The sequence below is a fragment of the Labeo rohita genome, unplaced genomic scaffold (genome assembly GCF_022985175.1).
Source record: "Labeo rohita strain BAU-BD-2019 unplaced genomic scaffold, IGBB_LRoh.1.0 scaffold_67, whole genome shotgun sequence".
Lineage (NCBI taxonomy): Eukaryota > Metazoa > Chordata > Actinopteri > Cypriniformes > Cyprinidae > Labeo > Labeo rohita.
The window spans coordinates 813902-834095 of NW_026129601.1; the positions used below are offsets into that span (position 1 = coordinate 813902).

Here is a 20194-nt window from a genome sequence, read left to right on the forward strand (position 1 = left end):
AAACAACTAAAAACCAAGTCAGGAATCTTGGCGTAATTCTGGAGTCAGACCTTAGTTTAAGTAGTCATGTCAAAGCAGTAACTAAATCAGCATACTATCATTTTAAAAACATTGCAAGAATTAGATGTTTTGTTTCCAGTTAAGACTTGGAGAAACTTGTTTATGTCTTTATCACAAGCAGGGTGGATTATTGTGATAGTCTCCTCACTGGCCTTCCCAAGAAGACCATTAGACAGCTGCAGCTCATCCAGAACGCTGCTGCCAGGATTCTGACTAGAACAAGAAAATCTGAGCATATCACACCAGTCCTCAGGTCCCTACACTGGCTTCTAGTTATATTTAGAACTGATTTTAAAGTACTTTTACTCATTTATAAATCACTCAATGGCCTAGGACCTAAATACATTGCAGATATGCTCACTGAATATAAACCTAACAGATCACTCAGATCATTAGGATCGAGTCAGTTAGAAATACCAAGGGTTCACACTAAACAAGGGGCATCCGCTTTTAGCTATTATGCTGCCCGCAGTTGGAATCAGCTTCCAGAAGAGATCAAATGTGCTAAAACACTAGCTACATTTAAATCTAGACTCAAAACTCATCTGTTTAGCTGTGCATTTACTGAATGAGCACTGTGCCATGTCCGAACTGATTGCACTATGTATAATCCTTTTCCATTTTTAACTGTCTTAAATTTATTTTAAATCAATTTTTAAATCATTTTTTCATTATTTCAAAAAAAGTTTTTTTTTTTTTTGTCTTATTGTTGTGATTATTGTTTTTATGATTATTCTACTGCCTTTTTTGTGAATTATTGTTTTTCCAAAAACAGCATTACCTTATTCACTTATTACATACCAGTTTGGCTTTATTTCTTTCATATGGTACATGTACAAAAGTTGCTATAGTCTTTTAACATTTTGGTGATAAGTGTTCCCTTTAGTTGGACACTTGGGCTTTGATTTTGGTTGAATTAATTACTGAAAATGCACGCTATCACTATTTTCAACAATATTTCATGGTCCTTCCTGCACTGACATACCTTTTACTATGTTTTTGAAATCACTGACTGATGGCTGGATTTGAACATATGGGAATCCCAAATAAGTATGAAAGACTTTGAAAACAGCAACTTTCAGTTTTGAACTTTCATTATCAAGTTGTTAATTAACTGTTATTAACTGTCCCAGTGAAAGAGCTCTTCTCATAACCCCTGTTATTGAACAAACTGCTTATGATTAAGCTTCTATTATACATTTTTTGGTTTTCCTATCTCTGCATTTTTTGTTATGCAACCTCCACATGATCTTTTTAACTGGTTTGTGTACAGATCTTATGAAACAGGAGACAATTCATTTGATGCTTTGAAACTTTTTACCAGTTTACCAGTGATAATGATTAATAATGTAATCATTACTAATGCAATTACAATTTTCAGTTCTACTTTCAGCAGAGGAAGCAAAATAAATTACAGTTTTAAATTAAGTTATCAAATAATTTAAAACAAATCACTTCTCTCATATCAAGTCTCTGGCTTGGAATTATATCTGCATTCGGAGTGTTTTTGAGATATTGAGCTTCAACATTTTTGCATTCCATCTAACAAAAATGATATGGGAAACAAGTCTCTTTCCTACATGAAAATGACAGATCCTAAATGTATTCTTAATGTACACTCTTCAAAAAATTTTAAATGGGGATTTTGGGAACAGGTCAAATGCAGATAGAACTTTCTAATTCTAAAAAGGAATTTTCCGCTTAGAATTTTAAGGTTCTATCTTGCAAAACTTTAATTTAAGCAACAATTTTCAAGAAGTACAAATAAATTTATTTTATTATTTTACTTACAATTTGTTTTAAAACAAAATTAGTGTTGTAACAATGTGTTAACATGTACAAGATGTCACACCCCGTGGACTGTTTTGTTGATTTCACCCTCTTGTGCCCTTATTTGGTCTTTCCTGTTCCGTTACTTGTTATGTCATCATTGGTTAATTCCTTACACCTGTCTGTGTCTAATTAGCTGCCCTATATAAGTTTGTTTTAGTTCCATTGTCCGCTGTCCAATCTTGATGTTAGTTATGGTTATGTTGGAGTGTGTTCCCCTGCTGTTCCTGTCTGTATCCTTGTTGGTTTTATTATTAAAACCCCGTTTGTTTGATTTCCTCGTCCTCAGCTCCTTTCGACAACTCTTCCCTACACATAACCCTGACACGAGAAAAGTAAATGTATGTTTTCTTTATCACATTTCTTTCATCTTTTAGGACAAATATTTTTTCTTGTTTAAGTTAGGCATAAAAGGCAGTGCTAAATATTTTGTTCAGAGTAGATGTTAATTTTAGGTAGGATTATAGTGGGTAATTAAACACATTATTGCAGGAACAGTCAAGGCAGTTACTCTAATCCATTTGACAAGGACTTAATTCCACACAAAGCAGGACAAGGAAAACTACTATCTTTTTAGATATGTATGGCCAAGATAGCATGCTAATGTTCAGTGTTGTAATTAAATAAGATTAAATTGTTGACTATTTAATCTTTACAGCTTAATATTGTTAAATTTAAGATATTTTTTAAGACTTCACAGTGCATGAATGTTTCACCAATCATTACATATTCGGGTCTTTAGGGACCCAGACTTGTATCTAACGCAGATGGATCTCTAGCTACTGCAATAGCATAAAACTCTCCTGATATTTTAAGAACAATTACAAAAGAATAAAAAAACAAACTACAGTGACACTTATATTTCATTATGTATGGTAATTGCTCTGCACTAAAGCTATTCAAGCCAGTTACATTTTTGCAGATGATATTGTTTTATGTATGCGGTAATTATGAGTGAAAAATCACGTCATCATTATGTTTTAAACAGTGCCACTTTCAGGAATAAAGGTGAATTGCACATATTGATTTTGCAGATGTAATTATTGTTTTTAATGTTAAATTTGTCTTGCTGTTATGGAGCAGTCTGGCAACATCACAAAAAAAGTTGTCCTAAAGTGCCCTACAAGTTCTCTTTAAATGTGTGATACACTATACAAAATTTTCTTTTTGGGATACATACCCCAAGAATGGTTAAAAATGAAGATGAATAGTTAATGAATATAATGCTGGTGGCTGTTAAAAAGAGTTTTACAAAAAAATTGTTGTTACAGGAGAGTCCTACCCTAAATGCATGGATGGATATCACAATGAAAATTTATAAAATGGAGCAAATAACAGCATTTGTAAATCATAAAATGGAACAATTTGCTTTGCACTGGGAAAAATGGACCAAATATGCAACATCTCATAGACCTGATTTTATTCTTTAATCAAAATTCTGATGTAAAGAAAGATCACCCCCTATATGTACATAGTTTTTTTTCTTGCCCACTTTATTTTGTTTTTTTTTTCTTAATATGTACTCAACAGATGTAATCTGTGAATGTACACATGTGCACATATAGGCATGTACATATATGTGAATGTAAGTATGTGTGCTTAGAAAAAGAGCATTTTCAAGTGTAACATTAATTTGACTCTTTAAATAAAGTTAGAAAAAATGCCATTACAAAGATATAAAAAGCCCCTGTAAATCACTTTAAGGGGTTAAATATCACCTTGCAATACTGATCAGAAGGTGCTCCTGAATATTATATTTTTTTAAACTAGAAACACAAGTGCTCCTAAAAAGAAAATTAAGCGTAGAGCCCTGATTTGATGTTAACCTGTTAACATTCCACTGCTAACATACCGCCCATTGTACTCTTTGAGTTTAAATTACATTTTACAGGAATGCTAAGTGGTTAATATTTGATATTCTTCATCAGGCATGGACAAACTCAGTCCTGAAGGGCTGGTGTCTTGCAGAGTTTAGTTCCAACCCTGATAAAACTCACCTGTCTGTAGCCTTCTAGTAATTCTGAATACTTTGATTAGCTTGTTCAGGTGTATTTCATCAGGGCCCTCCAGAACCGAGTTTGCCCATGCCTGTTCTTTACGCTTTTCTGCTGCACTCCTTTATGCACATATTACCTATTTGTTTGGATGACAAAACATTTAAAATGATCCTTTTTTAAATGTTGGTCTGCCTCAGCTGTCTAACAGTACATGTAAAGGTAAACTGGTGATTAGAATGGTCAATCAAATAAAAGGGCAGATGTTTCATACATGTTGCATTTTCAAATCCAGAAAGACTTTGAAAACAATGGATCATGAGCTTTTTGAATGTACATAAATATAATATAATTACATACTATTTTACTAATTATACTACTGTATAATTATACATGATTACATTGCAAGCTTTACAATTTGATAAACACATTTTGCTTATTTCTTTTATTGAATCAATTTACCTCAGAATCTCCAGCTGACAGTTTGGACTTTTCAGTCCATCATAGTCCATCAGAATCTTCACTCCAGAATCCTGCAGGTCATTGTTACTCAGGTCCAGCTCTCTCAGGACAGAGTTTGAGGATTGTAAAACTGATGTTAAACTCCCACAAGACTTTTCGGTGAGATTACATCCACATGACCTGTTTAAAGAACAAAACAAACATCTATATTGAAAACAAGTAAATGGCCTTCCTTTAGATTTAAAATGTATGTTTCAGTAATTCAGTTCTTAATAAAACACCTGTTACAGCAATGCAGGAATAGAAGAATAGATAAAATTGGAGCAAGTTTGTATTTATTTAAGTTAACAAAGAAAATTGTCTTTCTGTCTCTGGTTTCAGAGAAGTAGTGCTTAAAGGCTGGGGCGTTTTTGGCAAGACATTTTCACCTGGCTGTTGTGAAGTGTCTACAAAAATAAATATGGCAGATGGGCAACCAGCCATAAAGTTTCTTCAGGAGGTCAAGGTGTCTGAACCTTGTAACATTGCATTCATGGATCACAATGTGTTAAAAGGCCAATCCACAATTCAGTCATGTGCCACAAAATGAACTAACTTCTGGCAATTCTGGGCACAGCAGCACTCAGAGCTTCATCATCTGGAATGGTGGATTTGGATGTGTTCTGAAAAGGCCTAATCGAGAGGCTACCAGCATTGAGGATCTTTGCCAACAGCGTTGGGGGTAATGCATTACAAGTTACGCAAGTTATGTAATCAGATTACTTTTTTCAAGTAACTAGTAAAGTAATGCATTACTTTTTCATTTAAAAGAAAATATCCAAGTTACTTTTTCAAAAAAGTAACAGCAGTTAGGGTTTTTTTATGTCCTTTATGTATTCAATCCCATTTTATTAACGAATGACTTTGCTGCTTACCTTTGTTGATATATTTCAACCATACTGTAGCATCTGGACCAATCAGACATACATTAATTGTTACATTTAACAAATAGTCTTTAAACCCAACAAGCCAGCTATATGCTGGAGCTCTGGAGACAACCCCCCAAAGCAGCTAACACCCCAAAAGGGCTCAGTTGCCAGGACGCTTATTTGATAAGAGGTTTTATTGCCCAGAGGAATGCACATTTGCCCATGCTACATTTGCCCATATGAAAGGCACAATGCCTATAGAAATAGACTCTTTCCTTTTTATTCACAGACAAACCTTTCTTTGACCTTCCTATCACACAGGTCACTGTGTATAGCCCAGGTCACGGTGTACATTATTACTGCATTGTATTTTAATTTTGTCTGTTGTATTTGTATTTGCCTTTCTACTGTTTTATGCATGCGTTATGATAGATGACTATTTGTATAACCCACCCATGCCATGTTTGGTCTCTTTGAATTTGTATTTTCATGATCTAAAAAATGGTGTAAATTAGATGTTGATACCTATGCAACATATTAGTGTTTTAAGAAACCTTAGTAGTTTTTGCATCAACACCCAGTCGAATTACATATGCAAAATACCATGCTCGCAGACAAAGAGTTGTAAACTTTCCCTCCAAAGGTGAAAGTTACCATTGGTTCGTGGACCTCCTGGAGGCACAGCCTCCAGAGAGCTTAAAGACATCAAACGATTGATCGCCTCTTCTCTCTTCACTTCGCTCTCCTCTGCAAAACCCTCCGATCGCAGCCCGTGTGGAGGAACCCAAGGAGAGCCTGAGCCGGTACAGGATGTTGCTCGGTGGGCCTGAAAGGCTCCAACATACAGAGCTGTAGCTCTTGACCACAAAGAGCCAGACATTTTCACTCAACCCTGGAATTCATCTTCATGACTCGCCTCAGTCAGTCAGTGGTTCTTTAAGAACCTACGAGGATGAGGAGGATGAGCTAGAACTCTTCAGGACTTCCCTAAGCGTGCGCCAGGCTTTGCGGCCTTGTCTTTCCATTCCCCAAAGATCACAGGACGTCAGCTGGGTCCCTCTCAGCTCTTGGTTCTTCTTCAATTTTCACATGAGAAGAAACTCCCAGTCACCGTCGAGTGAGAACATCTTTGGAGTTCATCACTCTTCAGACCCGGAAAAACGTGATCACAATTCCAAAGCCACCACTTCACCCAAGACTGCATTCAGACACTTGTTCATCGACCAAGGCAATGCAAGTATCGTACATTTAACTAAACAGACCAGAGGTTTAGTATAAGCTGTAGACAGCACTGATGGTATCACTCAGGTGGTTAACTGACTCTTTTCATAGCTACATTCTCTTGTCTCTCTAACTGCTTCTCACTTGCCCTTCTCCCATGTATGAGTGATTTTATGTTTGTTTGTTTAGATTAGTTATGTGTCAGTCCTTAGTTAATAAAACTCTGCCTTGCAAATTAATGTCCCTTTACGATTCTGATTCGAGCTACATGCTCTAATGCAATGGTACTTTAAGAAAGTTATTTTCTGTGGCTAAGAAAATATAATTTCTTAGAGTTGATATAAAAATTATACTGAATGTTCTCTAGGCGAACAGATTAGTTGATGGAAAATTAATTCTGCTACAGTTACTACTGGCAGCTGATATAAATAATTGTAATTAATCATAATTAATTGTAATTATTTATATACATTTCCCATTGAGCTAAACCACGACAATACTAATAAGTGAAACTTTAGATTAACTAACATTTGTGCTTCATTTTTTCTCATTGCTGAAGAGTGTTGAACACATACCGACGTGAATTTACTTTTCCTTCACCCATAGGCTGATTTATTTCACTTTTTGATGTAAAAGAGATTTTACATTTGCTGAAAGGAAGAGCATTTTTGATTAAGAGCATTCATAATATTGCATTTGCTAAAAAAAGTGAAACTTTTTATATTACAAACAAACAAGCAAGCCCTGCTCAGATTTAAAAAGTAACGTAAAATTAACACAAAAGTAATGTAACACATTATTTTCCAACTAAGTAATGTAATTAGTTACTTTTTTAGGGAGTGACTGTAATGCATTAATTTTAAAAGTACTTTCCCTAACACTGTTCGCCAAACGATACAAAGATGCTGTCTCAAACTCAGCAGATGCTGGTGTTGTCAAGCTGAAACTACTATCCAAAATCTCAGAGCCTTGATTTCCATGTACCACAACCAGTGGCTTATCAATGGTGTTTACTGAGATATGAAGTGAAATGTTGAAAATATATTTTTAAGTTATTAACAGTGTTCTCTTTTATAAATTACAGAGCTCAGTGGTTCTTGAAGTAAAAAAAATAATGAAAATGTTAGAAGAATGTTGTGTTTTGTATATTTTCCCTGCATAACATCAAAATAAATGCATCAAGTATTGCCACAGTTTTTGAGAAAAGAAGTCATTTTAGGCCAGTAAAATGTCTTGCAAAATCCTGGAGGGACTGTTACACAGACCACACAAAAACCTCACTAGGTTTAGTAGTTGGTAGAGTCTCCCAAACCTCTCCTGCTCACTGCCAGAAATGTGATTCTGTGAGATTTTACCATTTTGTTAGTTTGTTTAAAAAGCACATGCTAAAATCATAAATGTGTAAATCAACTTTTTAAAGTGGAGAGATTGTTTTTTATGTTACTTACCAAACTGATCTAGATTCTTTAATCACCGGTAACAAATACTGAAGAACTTCATCAGTTGTATGTTGTTCCCCAATAAAGTGTTTTAGATCAAAAACATCCATCTTCTGTTCTGATGTCAGCAACATGTACACCAGAGCTGACCACTGTGAAGAGGAGAGTTTGGCTTTTCTTATTTTTCCAGATTTGAGATAACGCTGGATCACCTGCATCAGTGAATCATCACCCAGTTCATTCAGACAGTGAAACAGATTGATGGATTTCTTAGGAGAGTGATTATTCCTGATTTTCTCTTTGATGTACTTAATGGTTTCCTCTTTATTGTAGGAGCAACTTATCATCTGTGTTAGTAGTTTTTGTATGATTTTCTGATTGGACTCCACTGAGAGACCCAGAAGGAAACGGAGGAAAAGATCCAGATGACCATTCTCACTTTGTAAAGCCTCATTCACAGCTCTCTGATGCAGCTTAGATAATAAATTATATTTCCTCTGGTTTACAATCTTAGACAACAGACTATGTTTTGTTTGGTCAAACACATTGATATTGTTGATTGTAAAGGAGAGGTGTGCATATAGAGCTGCTAGATGTTCCTGTAGGCTCAGATGAGCAAAGCAGAAGACTTTCCCCTGATACAAGCCCAACTCCTCTTTGAAGATCTGAGTGCACAATCCTGAGTACACTGATGCTTCTGTCACATCAATGCCACACTCTCTCAGGTCTTCATCATAGAAGATCAGGTTGCCTTTCACAAGCTGCTGGAAAGCCAGTTTCCCCAGTTTAAGGATCATGTCGTCATCTGTCACATTCTTCTCATAATCCTTCACATGTTTGATGTTGGTCTGAAGGATCAGGAAGTGTGTGTACATTTGAGTGAGAGTCTTGGGAATCTCTCCACTCTCTGCTTGACTCAACATCTTCTCTAGAACAGTGGCTGAGATCCAGCAGAACACTGGGATGTGGCACATGATGAAGAGGCTCCTTGATGACTTCAGGTGTGAGATGATCCTGTTGGCCAGACTCTGATCACTGATTCTCTTCCTGAAGTATTCCTCCTTCTGTGGCTCATTGAAGCCTCGTACCTCTGTCACTCGTTGGACAAACTCAGAAGGAAACAGATCAGCTGCTGCTGGTCTGGAGGTGATCCAGATGAGAGCAGAGGGAAGCAGATTCCCCACAATGAGGTTCATCAGCAGCATGTCCACTGAGGCTGATTCAGATATATTACCCAGTTTCACATTGCTCTTAAAGTCCAGAGACAGTCGACATTCATCCAGACCATCAAAGATGAACAGCACTTTATGTTCATCACAGGGTATTTTCATTTTTTTTGTTGCGGGGAAAAAAGAATTAAGAAGATCGGAAAGACTGAGTGTTTTGTCCTTCATGAAGTTTATCTCTCTGAAAGGAAGTGAAAATATGAGCTCAATGTCCTGATTCTCTTTCCCTTCAGCCCAGTCCAGGATGAACTTCTGCACAGAGACTGTTTTTCCAATGCCAGCGACTCCCTTTGTCAGCACAGTTCTGATGGGTTTGTCTTCGCAATGTAAAGGTCTAAAGATGTCATTGCATTTGATCAGTGTGTCCTCTGTTGCTGCTCTCCTGGATTGTGTCTCAATCTGTCTCACCTCATGCTCATTATTGATCTCTCCACTCTTACTCTCTGTGATGTAGAGCTCTGTGTAGATCTCATTCAGCAGTGTTGGGTTTCCCTGCGTTGCTGTTCCCTCATACAGGCACTCAAACTTCTTCATCATATTTGATCTAAATGTGTTAAGGACTTCATATCTGTAAAAAAAAAATCACATTGTGACATAAGTTAAGCACATCGTCTGTTATATTCTGAAATATTCTGTATCATATCTTTAAATCATATATTTTACAGAAATGTTTTACCTGAGACCAGCCTGTGTATTTCGACTGTTATACTTTACTGACTGAGCTATAGACCCATCACTCTTCATAAATACACAGTTGGGCTCTGCTTCTGATTTCTTCTGATGAACTGGACTAAAACAGAGAGATTTTAGGTAATCAGGCCCCACTTCAAATTTAGGGTACTTTGTACTTACATCAAAATAATGAAATGTAATGTACTTATTGTATTAATGTTAAATTACAGAGTCCCAGTGAGGTCACACTATACTGAATTCTACATGAATGTGGTAAAATAAGCTCCATCACTGACTATTGATGGTGGGACTGTTTTTTCTTCAGTCCATGGAAAGAAGCAGCAAACACACTGACAATACCAGGTATGTTTGACTTGTTTAACAGTTGAACAGGATCTGTTCATGTATTGGGGCATGTCAAAACCTCTTCAGGGCCCAAAAACACCCTCAGACCCCAGAGGGTCCCTATATAAAGGGGGACTATTAGTCATTTAAATGACTGTAGCAACAAATCAGTTATACTGGATCATTATCAAGTTCACTTTAAAGAACACTTTATAATCATTTCATACACTGTGTTTATACAAAAAATATAATAAACTGTACTGTGATATGACAATATAAAATGTCATGCTATGATATTTTTATACAAATGTTGTACCTGAGACCAGACTGTGAATCTCCACTGTTAAACGTTACTGGATGGTTCATAGAGCAGTCACTCTTCATAGACACACAGCTGGGCTCTGCTTCTGATCTCTTCTGATGAACTGGACTAAAACACAACATACCTAACGTAATAAGATAATACTATACTTCACACGGCATTTGTATGAAAAGTTTTAGTTAATCAGGCCCCACTTTTTATTAACTATACTTCGTATTCACATCAAAATAATGAATTGTAATGTACAATGTACCTACCCTGCTGAAAAAAACAGCTAAAACCAGCTTGAGCTGGTTGGCTGGTTTTAGCTGGTTTAAGCTGGAAGTAGCTGGTTTTAGCTGGTCTCCCAGCCTGGCCAGGCTGGTTTTAGCTGAAAGTAGCTGGTTTTAGTTGGTCTCCCAGCCTGGCCAGGCTGGTTTTAGCTGGAAGTAGCTGGTTTTAGTTGGTCTCCCAGCCTGACCAAGCTGGTGTCCATTTGACCTAATTACAAATTAATCAGTTTGTTTCACTTTCTGACAAGGTTCAATTCAAGGTAAGTTTAGTATCATAATCGGGTAGGCTAGATGATACAGCTTAAATTATTCTAGTTGTTAATGATAATATATCTGAGAAGAGTCTAAAACAAAATTATTAAAGTGGTTTCACAAATAAATTATAGTATAAAATCAAGATAGCACTCAAAAAATCAGCATAGAACTCAAATCAGATTAAATTATTGTCTGAAGAAATACATTCACCCTAGTTGTATGACCAAGTATAATCAGCTGTTTTATTTTTAACAAGTGTTTCGGTATTGAATAGACTTTTACACAAAATATAAATGAAATAAACATCTTTATATAATAAATATCAATCACCTGCAATTAAAAAACACTAGGAGATAAAAAAAACAAAACAATATCTTTAACAAGAAATACTTAAAGCATAATCTGATCATGTGGGTCATGTGGTGGTTTGACACAAAAGTACAGCATATTGCTATAAATTTCAGATCCACAGAGGCGATTTTCTTCAACGGTCAACATTCCCCAACAATAAGTACGATTCACAACTGTGGTAAGTGATTTATTTAACTTTTTATTTTTCATAGTTTTCAGTTTGGTAACTGTAGTAGTATATTAAGGTGTCTACATTTGCGGTAACCACAGACGAAACCTCCGTCCACGGGGTGTGAGGGAGACTTGTGCCGGGTTTAAGCAGTGTGGTCACGGGAGGATTTCACACATTCCCCGGCCTCATAGTGGCTATAGGCGGGAAAATCTCTGGGTTCCAATGGTAATAATTACATGGTTCATTGACAACAGTTGTGATTCAAGAGAACGTCATGTTGTTCAGCACATTTTCTCGTGATTATTTTATGATGTAAATCAAATTTGCACAAGCAGTCATCTGTTAACACGGCGCCGAAATGAAACACATGACATTGCTAAAGGCTCGCAACTTGCGGTCATCCCGGTCATGGATGATCAGTGTATGTTATGTAAACTTTGAACGGTGTTGTTAAAGCGGTTAACGTAAGCAGCGAGATGTGCGAGAGTTCATTCAAAGGTATTGGTTGTATTCGAAGAATTTGTGTACCTGCATTTTACATGTAGATATGTTAGAAGATGTTTCTCAACTCCAGAAGAGAGACGATTTTTAACCCTTTCACGCGTACGATCACACCAGTGTGATCATTCTTGGCTGGTCCCTGGAGCGTACGATCACACCGGTGTGATTCGAACGTTCAGCGCGTCACGTGATAAACCGCTGAATTCAGATCTGCTTTGGCGCTTTGGCTGGCGCTGAGCCAGATCGGACGCGCTGAGCACTTGTCATATTATCGCAACTATTCCGTGTTTTCAACCATATAATACTTATTTTAGGTTCCAGACATTTACATACAGATAAGTCCTAGTAAAACGATGCATTTATAGTTTGCAAAATACACGCCGATGTCTATGGAAGCGGCAATAATGATCCTTACAAATGTTATCTGACGACATGTTTTATTGATATCATATACACATTGTGTAGGTAACTATAAAGTTTACTCTGCTCTTCTCCAAGCTCACCAGAGACTTACTTTAATGTTTTTTCGGGAGGAGAGGATGAATTTGCGTTTTGTAAATCCCACAGTTTGGATTCAACGCGAACATGGCGGCGCCCATCACTCGGCATAGATCAACTAACACGCTCATTATAACAGTGTTTAAACCTCCAAATACATTTACTTGCACATATTTCAGAATCGGAATATCAGATATTTCATAATACAGTGAGTACGTTTGTGAATATTAATAAAAGGGGAAAACGATATAAAAGTGATACATGTGTACTACAGCGCTATTGTGGCTGCATTGTATCACGTGACAAACACGACGCGTCGCCATGGAAACAGTAAGGCTATACGTTCTAAATAACGGTCGCCTAAAAAAACTCACTCTGGGGGCTCAGCTAGAATATTTTAAACTCACGTGTGAAAGGGTTAAGGGAGAATGATTCAGATGTCTCGAAAGCTAATACTAATGTGAATTACATATTGTCTGTTTCCAGACTGATTTGTAGATATTTAAGAGCAACAAAGAAGTTGAAAGGAAAAGTGCCATCTAAAACAAAAGGGCAAATGGTACAGAAGAAACCGGCTGAAGTGAACCCAAGTTGCCACTTTTCTTTGCAAAGTGAAGGATTTTCAGTGGAATTTCTGAAATGTAAGACATACACACAAAGATCTCCTTTCTTCTGTTATTATATTCTTTTATTATCTACACTACCATTCAGTAGTTTGGGATTAGTAAGATTTTTTTTTTTTTTTTATGAAATAAGTCTTCTGTTTATCAAAGCTGCATTTAATTGATCAAAAATACAGAAAATTTATTGAAAAAAAATGTTGTGAAATATTATTGCAATTTAAAATATTGTTTTTTTTGTCTATTTTTAATATACTTTAAAATGCCGAAGGAATGGAGTCCTGAGGCGATGGTGGGACGACGACCGATCAAGGCGGAGCTGGAGGAACGATGGAGCCCGGTGGAGCAGGTGGACTGACGGCCGACAGTGGAGAAGACGAGGGAGCTGAGAGCCCGGGTGGAGCTGCTGGGTCAAAGGGCCGAGGCGGAGTCCAGGACTCAGAGGCTGGAGGCGGGGACGAGGGATCCTCCAGCCATGACACTGATGGAGACTGGCAGACCATGGTGGGCTCGGGCTCCAAGGGGAACACACACAATGATACAAAGACAGGTGTGGGTGATTAACCAATAATGACTTAACAAGAAACGGAACAGGAAAAACCATATATGGGCACAAGAGGGAGAAACCAACAAAACAGTCCAACGGGGGGTGTGACAAAGGGCAAAACCATCACAAACATTCCAAGGGCTCTGACATTTTCAGGATTCTTTGCAACCATAGTCAATTTTGTTAAAAACACCTAAAACATTTTCATGCTAAGATATTTTTATTCATATTCATCCATGTATACTCATTTATTAATAAAATAGCTACATTAATTAAACACCTACATAAATATTACAGTACAGAAAGCATTTACATTTGGATATATCAATTTTATCTTTATTTTAGCAAAAAAAGGAACAACTATCAGGAGCATGTTTCTAAATTATTGTAGGCTATGTCTGGAAAAAAAAGGAAAATGTGCAACAAAGACATGACACTATAGTTTGCTTTTTTAAGTAGTTTTACATGTTGAAAATTCATACATTAATAATCTAAATTATTTCTTTTTTAAGTCTGTGTCAGTGACTAGTGGAAACAAAAGGAGCCTGAAAGAAGAGAGAGAAGAGGGAGAAACAAGTGGGGCTTTACATATCCCAAAAAATAAAAGATATAATTAAAAAGAAAAGAAAAAAGAAAATGCATAATATGTTTAGAATTGTTTTTGTTCACCATTAATTGTTAATATAGTTTTAGAATTGTAATCATTCCAATTATTTTGTAAATATTTTGTAAATATTTGTTAGAATATATTTTTTTTAAAGATCAAATAAAAGATCAAATAAAAAATGTTTTAACCCTCTAAGCGACAAGACGTCATACTTATTAAAACAGACTGTAGTTTCCAATATGGTGTAATATCTCATTTGTATTCCCTACCACTAGATGGCAGACATGTAGTACTTTGATTCTAGACCAAAATTACGTCATGTTCCTATTCAACGTGTTTGAGGAAATAGCAGAGCTATCGTGTTATTCAAGCAGAAGCAGTTCAGTTCATATTATGCGAGAAAATTGTGAAATTTGTGAGAGAAATTGTCAAATGGCTAATAAAAAGTTGTACTGTGAGGATGTGTTGCAAATGTTATTCACCGATTCTGACTCTGAAGGAGAATATTTGCCTTTTGGAAATGACAATCGGTCATCTAACAATCACGCATCTCCCGGTACATCTTTGCAGTGCAAAGGTGCTGCCGTCATGGCGAGAGTATTCACGAAGCACAAACAAGCAATCATTTCGACTTTTTGCCCAATGGGAATGGGGGTGGAAGTAGCACTAGCTCTCTGGATTCAGCAGCGCTGGATGCAGCGCCCCACAGAGGTGGGAGTGGCCGCACTGTGTGTGGAAGAGCTGGGGGACGTGGTAGAGGCAGCAGGAACGATCTGGATCATGTTTTACTACTGTATAATATAGTAATATAGTAATAATTTAGTACTTTCTCCTGTTTTATTGTTGGTTTCCTCTTTTCTGATCACTTGGAATGAGGACAAAAAGACAAAAAAAAAATCACATGCAAATAAGTTCAAACATCCATTCAATATCTATTATTTCCTGAATATTACTGATGAACTGATCAAAAAGTAGACTACTGTTCACATCCGTTTTACTACTTTATAGAATAGAAATACAGTAATTATTTTGTACTTTCTCCTGTTTTATTGTTGGTTTCCTCTTTTCTGATCATTTGCAGGCACTGCTGAATCCAGAGAGCTAGTGCTAGGATAAAAAACCCCATGCAAATAAGTTCAAACATCAATTCAATATCTACTATTTCCTAAATATTGTGAAATTCAAGATGGCCACCCCCAGATGACGTCGTAATATGCAAATTAGATTAGTATATTTACACCCCACATAAACTCAGTCGTGCCTAAATTTTTTCTAATTTACAGTAGATCTCTATCTTTAAGCCCTTTCAAGCCACAAACTTTTGAAATCTTGATGTCAAAATTCTGCATTTTTCCAAAAAAACCCTGGTGCCTAAAGGGTTAATGGTTCCTTGTGGTCCTGCAGATTATTAAAAGTAAAGTTGGAATTATTTATATTATTTGTCGCAACACCCCTTGACAGGAAAATTGAGGCAGACACTATGTAATTGTCATGAATCTGGTCGGTGACCTTCGGTCCGCTCACCACTAGATGTCGCTCTCACTCTTTCATATCACACAGACTGTTGCATTGCTCCCCGGACTACTACTTCCATCATCTATCGCGCTGATTGCGTCAGCTCCTGTGGCCAATCAGGTGCGCTATAAAAGCCCCGGATTTTCCCTCTGTAACTTACGGAGTATTGTAGTTATTGTTGTGATTTATTTTATTGTTGTTTCGTGTAGTTTCCAAGTTCCCTAGTCCCCGAGTTCCTGAGTTCCCTGTGTTTAGCTTTCTCGCCTGGCCATCTCGTCTTGTTTGTCTCGCCGCCTGCCTTCTGGACTCTCGCTCGTTTCACGGATTATTCCCTCTCCTTTCCCCCTACGGACTATGTTCGCCCAGATCAATCCACGCCTGTCTCTCGGACTACTATTGTGCCTCACCCCAACATACCTGTTTGTTATTGTTTCGACCCTGCCTGTTTCACTATGTCTCTGTCTCATCCTTTGAATAAAAGCTCACATTTGGATCCACTCGCCTCTCTCCTCACCATGTTACAGTAATCAATCAATCAATCAATTGATCGATCAAACAAACATTTTGATCAGCTAAGACCAGCTTAAACCAGCTAAGACCAGCCTGACCAGCTAAGACCAGCCTGGCTGACCAGCTAAAACTAGCTAAGACCAGCCTGACCAGCTAAGACCAGCCTGGCTGAACAGCTTAAACCGGCTAAGACCAGCTAAGACCAGCCTGGTTGATCAGCTGAAACCAGCTAAGACCAGCCTGACCAGCTTAAACCAGCAAAGACCAGCCTGACCAGCTAAGACCAGCTAAAACCTGCTTGACCAGTTAAAAAAAGTGTTCAAAACACCTCTAAAACCAGCTTGATAAACCAGCTATGCCCAGGCTGGGAGACCAGCTTAAACCAGCTTGACCAGCTTAAGCTGGTTTAAGATGTTTTTTCAGCAGGGTATTGTGTTCACGTTAAATCACTGTTCCAGTGCTGTATCAACATCAGAAGCTGTTACACTGGACTGAATTCTACATGAATGTGGTAAAATAAAAATAAAAAATAAAAGGGGCTGTTTTGTTTTTTTCTTCATCCATTTAAAGAAGCAGCAAGCACATATTGGAAATACCAGGTATGTTTTACTTGTTTCAACAGTTGAACAGGATCTGTTCATGTATTGGGGCATGTCAAAAACTCTTCAGGGCTCAAAAACACCCTCAGACCCCAGAGGGTCCCTACATAAAGGGGGACCATTAGTCATTTAAATGACTATAGCAACAAATCAATTATACTGGATCATTATCAAGTTCACTTTAAAGAACACTTTATAATCATTTCATACACTGTGTTTATACAAAAATCTTTAACTCTACTGTGATATGATAATATAAAATGCCATGCTATAATCATATTTGTATACAAATGTTGTACCTGAGACCAGACTGTGAATCTCCACTGTTAAACCTTTCTGGATGGTTCATTGACCCGTCACTCTTCATAGACACACAGCTGGGCTCTGCTTCTGATGTTTTCTGATGAACTGAACTAAAACAGAGAGAGATTTTAGTTAATCAGGCCCCACTTTATAATTAATGTACTTTGTACTCACATCAAAATAATGAATTGTTGAGTACAATGTACCTATTGTGTTCATGTTAAATTACTGTTAAATTATTTTTCCAGTGCTGTACCAACATCAGAAGCTGTTACACGGGACTGAATTCTACATGAATGTGGTAAAATAAGCTCCATCACTGACTATTGATGGTGGGACTGTTTTTTCTTCAGTCCATGGAAAGCAGCAGCAAACACATTGGAAATACCAAGTCTGTTTTACTTGTTTCAACAGTTGAACAGGATCTGTGTCACACCATTGTCTGTCCAGAAGAGGAAAACAGAGAGCAAAAGGTCTTCCACAACATCCTTCTGATTTCCTGTTCATAATTAGCTCAATAATATCACTAATAAGCTCAATAATATCAATAATAAGTATGTTTTCTTGGGATCCATGCTTGAATTATTTAGAAGTACTTTTCCCCAGATCTTGACCTGCATGTTTGAGAACTATTCTTTGTTATTGAATATTGCCTGCAAGTCTTTTTGAATCTGTACCTTCCTCGTTCCAGCTTTTGATGCTTTTTGTTTTGTTGTGTATGTCCAAGAAGGACTTTAAGTAAAGACTGATTGTTTTCCTCAAATCCTGCCTCTTGTGACTCTCTGCAAAATTGGGTCCGCACTGTTCCATAGCATAGTGGTTAATGCTCTGAAGTTCCAGCAACACACTTTGGGCTCAAGTCCTGGCCGTGACAATCTGTTCATATTTTAGGGCATTTCAAAACCTCTCCAGGGCCCAAAAATAAAAGGGGATCTATTAAGATTTTAAATGACTGTAGCAACAAATATATTATACATGATTCATTATCAAATTCACTTTAAAGAACACTTTATAATCATTTCATAGACTGTGTTTATACAAAAAATATAATAAACTGTACTGTGATATGACAATATAAAATGTCATGCTATGATATTTTTATACAAATGTTGTACCTGAGACCAGACTGTGAATCTCCACTGTTAAACGTTACTGGATGGTTCATAGAGCAGTCACTCTTCATAGACACACAGCTGGGCTCTGCTTCTGATCTCTTCTGATGAACTGGACTAAAACACAACATACCTAATGTAATAAGATAATACTATACTTCAAAAAGTATTTGTATGAAAAGTTTTAGTTAATCGGGCTCCACTTTGTATTTACTATACTTCGTATTCACATCAATACAATGAATTGTAATGTACAATGTACCTATTGTGTTCATGTTAAACGTCTCAGGTTACATATAGTGGGGCAAAAAAGTGTTTAGTCAGCCACCAATTGTGCAAGTTTTCCCACTTAAAAAGATGAGAGGCCTGTAATTTTCATCATAGGTATACCTCAACTATAAGAGACAAAATGAGAAAAAAATCCAGAAAATCACATTGTCTGATTTTTAAAGAATTTATTTGCAAATTATGGTGGAAAATAAGTATTTGGTCAATAACAAAAGTTTATCTCAATACTTTGTTATATACCCTTTGCTGGCAATGACAGAGGTCAAATGTTTTCTGTAAGTCTTCACAAGGTTTTCACACACTGTTGCTGGTATTTTGTCCCATTCCTCCATGCAGATCTCCTCTAGAGCAGTGATGTTTTGGGGCTGTCGCTGGGCAACACGGACTTTCAACTCCCTCCAAAGATTTTCTATGGGGTTGAGATCTGGAGACTGGCTAGGCCACTCCAGGACCTTGAAATGCTTCTTACGAAGCCACTCCTTCGTTACCCAGGTGGTGTGTTTGGGATCATTGTCATGCTGAAAGACCCAGCCACGTTTCATCTTCAATGCCCTTGCTGATGGAAGGAGGTTTTCACTCAAAATCTGACGATACATGGCCCCATTCATTCTTTCCTTTACAGGTCAGTCGTCCTGGTCCCTTTGCAGAAAAACAGCCCCAAAGCATGATGTTTCCACCCCCATGCTTCACAGTAGGTATGGTGTTCTTTGGATGCAACTCAGCATTCTTTCTCCTCCAAACACGACGAGTAGAGTTTTTACCAAAAAGTTCTATTTTGGTTTCACCTGACCAAATGACATTCTCCCAATCCTCTTCTGGATCATCCAAATGCTCTCTAGCAAACTTCAGATGGGCCTGGACATGTACTGGCTTAAGCAGGGGGACACGTCTGGCACTGCAGGATTTGAGTCCCATAGTATGTTACTGATGGTAGCATTTGTTACTTTGGTCCCAGCTCTCTGCAGGTCATTCAGTAGGTCCCCCCGTGTGGTTCTGGGATTTTTGCTCACCGTTCTTGTGATCATTTTGACCCCACAGGGTGAGATCTTGCGTGGAGCCCCAGATCGAGGGAGATTATCAGTGGTCTTGCATGTCTTCCATTTTCTAATAATTGCTCCCACAGTTGATTTCTTCACACCAAGCTGCTTACCTATTGCAGATTTAGTCTTCCCAGCCTGGTGCAAGTCTACAATTTTGTTTCTGGTGTCCTTTGACAGCTCTTTGGTCTTGGCCATAGTGGAGTTTGGAGTGTGACTGTTTGAGGTTGTGGACAGGTGTCTTTTATACTGATAACAAGTTCAAACAGGTGCCATTAATACAGGTAACGATGGAGGACAGAGGAAGTTACAGAAGAAGTTACAGGTCTGTGAGTGCCAGAAATCTTGCTTGTTTGTAGGTGACCAAATACTTATTTTCCACCATAATTTGCAAATAAATTCTTTAAAAATCAGACAATGTGATTTTCTGGATTTTTTTTTCTCATTTTGTCTCTCATAGGTATACCTATGATGAAAATTACAGACCTCTCTCATCTTTTTAAGTGGGAGAACTTGCACAATTGGGGG

General features: G+C 37.3%; 1 protein-coding gene across 2 annotated transcripts in view; it reads right to left on the bottom strand.

The window, feature by feature from the left end:
* Window positions 1-4271: 4271 nt before the first annotated feature.
* The window catches only part of LOC127161553 (protein NLRC3), a 31262-nt gene continuing 15339 nt past the window's right edge, over window positions 4272-20194 (bottom strand). Inside the window, exons 4-9 of one of the 2 annotated variants that reach the window (XM_051104295.1) lie at window positions 18345-18458; window positions 17226-17339; window positions 10474-10587; window positions 9817-9930; window positions 7924-9708; window positions 4272-4526 (exon numbers count right to left, since the gene is read on the bottom strand). In XM_051104295.1, coding sequence (XP_050960252.1) covers window positions 4343-4526; window positions 7924-9708; window positions 9817-9930; window positions 10474-10587; window positions 17226-17339; window positions 18345-18458 — 2425 coding nt within the window. In that variant the 3' untranslated portion in view covers window positions 4272-4342. Of the gene's footprint in view, window positions 4527-7923; window positions 9709-9816; window positions 9931-10473; window positions 10588-17225; window positions 17340-17435; window positions 17599-18344; window positions 18459-20194 lie in introns of those variants that run through there. The other variant, XM_051104296.1, reaches the window with a different exon arrangement.